Source organism: Ursus arctos, unplaced genomic scaffold (assembly GCF_023065955.2).
Source record: "Ursus arctos isolate Adak ecotype North America unplaced genomic scaffold, UrsArc2.0 scaffold_14, whole genome shotgun sequence".
NCBI classification, from domain to species: Eukaryota; Metazoa; Chordata; class Mammalia; order Carnivora; family Ursidae; genus Ursus; species Ursus arctos.
In genome coordinates, this window is record NW_026622808.1 from 18467047 (window position 1) to 18471999 (window position 4953).

The window sequence follows — 4953 nt, forward strand, 5'->3', positions numbered from 1 at the left end:
TACCCAAAGAAAGTGAAAACACTAATTCAAAAAGATATTTGCACTCCTATGTTTATTGCAGTATTATTTACAATAGCCAAGATATGGAAGCAGCCCAAGTGTCCATTGACAGATAAATGGATAAAGAAGAAAAGAAGATGTGGCATGCATGTGTGTGTTTATATATAAAATGGATTATTATTCAGTCATAAAAAAACAATGAAATCTTGCTATTTGCAACAACATGGATGGACCTATGGGGTATAATGTTAAATAAGTCAGAGAAAAACAAATACCGTATGATTTTACCCATATGTGGAATTTAAGAAACAAAACAAATGAACAAAGGAAAAAAGAGACAAACGAAAAAAAACAGACTTTTAAATACAGAGAACAAACTGGTGATTGCCAGAGGAAAGATGGATGGAGGGATAGGTGAAATATATAAAGGGGATTAAGAGTACACTTATCTTGGGGTGCCTGGGTGGCTCAGTCGGTTAAGTGTTGGCCTTTGGCTCAGGTCACGATCCCAGGGTCCTAGGATCGAGCCTGAGCCTCAAGTTGGGCTCCCTGCTCCCTGGGAAGTCTGCTTCTCTGGTTCCCTCTGCCCCTCCCCAACCCCGCTCATGTGCTTTCTTTGTTTTAAATAAATAAATAAATAAATAAATAAATAAATAAATAAATAAATAAATAAAATCTTTTAAAAAAGAGCACACTTATCTTGATGAGCACTGAGAAATGTATAGAATTGTTGAATCATTATATCATCATAATAATATAACACTGAATGCTAATTATATTTGAAAATAAACAAATAAATAAATACCTATTTTGAGAACCAGTGATATGCATCCTCCCACATAACCTGCATATACCAATTGGATAAATAAGTGACTTATATGGAAAATACACAAGAACTGTGCAAAATATGTGAATTTTAAACATATAAAAAGAGAATTGCTCGTCTTTCTGGGACGCTTGATTCACCAATGATAGCGCAAAGTGTCTCCATAGATATAATAGGATTCAGTCATGCAGTGATTATGATATACAAAGGACCCCAGAACACTCCCCCAGTTCTATTTAAGACATATGAAAAAAAGCAATTTTCAGATGTTAAGCAAGGAGAGAGATGAAAGCCATGACAACTACAAAGATGATGTGGTGAGAGGCAGGATTTGCAGGTCTAGGTGCTTAGTTTTGCTGCATTTTCCAGCCTACACTCCAGATGGATGGCACGGGTACTGCAATTAAATTGTGTTGCTGAAGAGCCTCCGCATGGCCCTTTTGATGTCCCTGTTCCTCAGGCTGTAGATGAAGGGGTTCAGCATGGGGGTGACCACAGTATACACCACTGAGGCCACTGCACCCTTCCTGGGAGAACGTGAGACAGCTGAACTGAGGTACACCCCAAGGCCTGTTCCATAAAACAAGCAAACAACTGACAGGTGGGAGCCACAGGTGGAGAAGGCTTTGTACTTCCCACCTGCGGATGGGACTCTCAGAATGGAGGAAACAATTTTATAGTAAGAGAAAAAAATCCCTGAGATAGGGAGAAAGCCAGAGATGGCACCCACAAAATACATGACTATGTTATTGGTGGAGGTGTCAGAACAGGCAAGGTTGAGGAGTTGAGAAGGGTCGCAGAAGAAATGAGAAATTTCCACATCCTTGAAGTAGGTAAGCTGCAGCACAATTGAATTGTGCATCTGGGAGACCAACAGGCTGATGAAAACAGATGCCAAAACCAACAAGCCACAGAAGCGGGGGTTCATGATGACCATGTAGTGCAGGGGGTGACAGATGGCCACAAACCGGTCATACGCCATCACAGCCAGAAGGAGACTATCCAAACACCCAAAAAGCATAAAAAAAGACATCTGAGTCAGGCAACCCACATAGGAGATGGCTCTGCTCTGAGTTTGGATGCCCACGATCATCTTGGGGATGGTGGTAGAGGTGAAACCAATGTCAGCCAAGGACAGGTTGGAGAGGAAGAAGTACATGGGGGTGTGGAGGTGGGAGTCACAGCTGACGGCCAGGATGATGAGCAGGTTCCCCAGCACGGTGACCAGGTACATGGACAGGAACAGCCCAAAGAGAAGGGGCTGCAGTTCTGGATCGTCTGAGAGTCCCGTGAGGAAGAATTCTGAGACACTCGTTAGATTTTGTTGTTCTATGTGGCTTGGACACCTTTTGAAAAAGAAAAGGGGGTTGGAAAAGTGAATCAAGTAAATGGGCATCCAGCACTGTGTCCCTGTTGTGTATTCAAGCAGTTCACAAGTAAAATATTCACAGCTGGGGCCATAGCCTCCAGTGCCTTCAGCAATATTTCTGTGTCTAGAATCCAATTTTCTTAGAACTGTTTCCTCATTGGTTTCTGTGTTATTCACATCTCTCTATACACACTTTAAAGACACTCAACTGAAGAATGTTAGAGAAGCAAGAACATTTAGAGATAAATGATAAATCCATGATCACCATAAAATACTCCTTTAAATAAACATACCAAATAAGAAACATTCTTCTCTCTTTAAGGAAAAAAAAATCATTCTAATTAAAGCACACTTAGAAGCAGCCTTATTTTATTCAAATAAGTGCAAGAAAGTCCCTTTAGAATACTGATAAACTGTATAATTGCTAGAAATACATTACTGACATTCTAAATTAAAATCAAATGTTTACAATCAGAAAGATTTTTTAATGTGTTAATTATCTTCAGGGGTTTTTTCATCACTCTCTGGTTTTCTGACATTTCTCCTCCATGGAAATACATGCTCACTCAAATATGTGCGTTGTCTTTTTAAAGTCTTTTCAAATATAACTCTTAACTGCGGCCAGACAGACTTCAAATTTTGATAAGTATGTGTTGGTTAAATGCACAAAATCATGCAGTGTCAGTGACCCCATAGCTGACATTCCTGTGCAATGCAGCTGTGGGTCATTAAACAATAACTTTTTAAAAATACTTTTCTTCCTATCTCTCAGTTTACGCAGGATTAAATATCAACCCTACACAATCTCAGGGAAATTGACACTGCTCCTTGGGGTTTGGGTTTTTTTTTTTTTTGAAGTAATAGAAGTACATTTATTTATTTTTTACAATGATTTTTTTTAAGATTTTATTTATTTATTCGACAGAGATAGAGACAGCCAGCGAGAGAGGGAACACAAGCAGGGGGAGTGGGAGAGGAAGAAGCAGGCTCACAGCAGAGGAGCCTGATGTGGGGCTCGATCCCAGATCGCCGGGATCACGCCCTGAGCCGAAGGCAGACGCTTAACCGCTGTGCCACCCAGGCGCCCCTTTTACAATGATATTTTATTATGTTATGTCTTTGGGGTTTTTTTGTTTATTTGTTTAGTTGGTTTTTTGGTCTCTTTTTTGTAGTGGTTTGGAATTGGTAAAAGGGCTTATATGTATTTCTAACCCTAAACATTTGGAACTGCTGCATCCTCATGAAATCCAACTCTCTTATTTATAACCAAGGAATTTAGGACCATACAAGGCCCCCCAAACCAGGTCTGAAATCCAGCCTTCTTATGCTTCCTTAACTTCAATCTTGACTGAAACAAGGAGAATTCTCCTTAACTCATTCTTATAAAAATTAATTCCCCCTTGGGATAGGCTGGTGATGGGTAATAAGGAGGGCACGTATTGCATGGTGCACTGGGTGTTATACGCAAGTAATGAATCATGGAACTTTACATCAAAAGCTAGGGATGTACTGTATGGTGACTAACATAATATAATAAAAAATATTATTATAAATAAATAAATAAAATAAAAATAAAAATTAATTCCCCTTAAGAATCCGGGAGGGGTTTGTTCGTTTGTCTTTTTTTGTTTGTTCATTTCTTTTGTTTATTAAGTTCCACATATGAGTGAAATCATATGGTATTTGTCTTTCTCTGACTTATTTCATTTAGCATAATACCCTCTAGGTCCATCCATGTTGTTGAAAATAAATAAATACATAAATAGATAATAAAATCAATTCTCCTTAAATATATATATATATATTTCTTAAGATTTTATTTTGAAGCAATCTCCACATCCGACTGAAGGAAAAAGCAACAACCCCGAGATCAAGAGTTGCACGCTCCACCAACTAAACCAGCCAGGCGCCCCTAAATACAATTATTTTTAAATCAATTCCCTGAAGGCAACTCTGATATTCATTTCTCTTGACAAGTCACACTACGATTTAATTTAGAGAAAAATGCCAAATAGAAAAGTACATAACAAACACCTGGGGAGTTCCCACATCGGTAAAATGGTGATAACAACGGAACTTACCTTATTGGGTTGTTTGAGGAAATTAAATAAAACATAAAGTGCTCAGACCCCTGGTTCTCAATCCTAGTTGATTATGACACTTACCCGTTAATATTGTAAAAATGTACTGATGCCCTGTCAACTGCCTAGAGCCAATTAAATAATAATCTCTACATGCACAATTCTTGGTGGTACTAATATACAGCCAGGGTCAAGAACAATGCCTTAAAATATTTCCAGGCACTTAGAATATGTTCGATGAATATTATGTATTATTACTATAATAAATACCCAGTAGCTATATTAAAAATAAAAGCATTTACTAAGATTTGCTTCCAAACTCATATTTTATAGAGATTTCAAATATTACTGATAAAATGTTAGCTTTCTTTAAACCCCTGCATGATCTCATTGCCCTGCACACCTGTCCCCCAGAGCAACCACTGTCATAAATTAGGTGAGTATATTTTCTTTTGGTGTTTCCATAATGTTATTATTTGTGTGTTTTCAAGGGGTTTTCTTGAAAATTTACCTAAATAGTATATTACTAGGTTTACGACAACAATTCAAGTGATACATAGTATTAACTGAGGAATTAACTTCATTTTGTTTATCAATTCCTTATTTCAACATCCCTTTGAAAATCCTTTTGTCTTTCTGCATATCATCCAAGTGAGAATTTCTATATGACATCTGCA

At 37.8% G+C, this 4953-nt stretch overlaps 1 protein-coding gene across 1 annotated transcript; it reads right to left on the reverse strand.

The window, feature by feature from the left end:
* Positions 1 to 790: 790 nt before the first annotated feature.
* On the reverse strand, positions 791 to 2394 carry LOC113242949 (putative gustatory receptor clone PTE01). The gene has a single exon (XM_026481329.4). It carries the CDS (start codon positions 2220 to 2222, stop codon positions 1230 to 1232), a length of 993 nt encoding a protein of 330 aa, XP_026337114.2. The 5' UTR covers positions 2223 to 2394; the 3' UTR covers positions 791 to 1229.
* Positions 2395 to 4953: the final 2559 nt, after the last annotated feature.

Coding starts and splice junctions, on each gene's coding strand:
- LOC113242949 (XM_026481329.4), bottom strand. CDS start 2,222: ATGCCCATTTACTTGATTCACTTTTCCAACCCCCTTTTCTTTTTCAAA.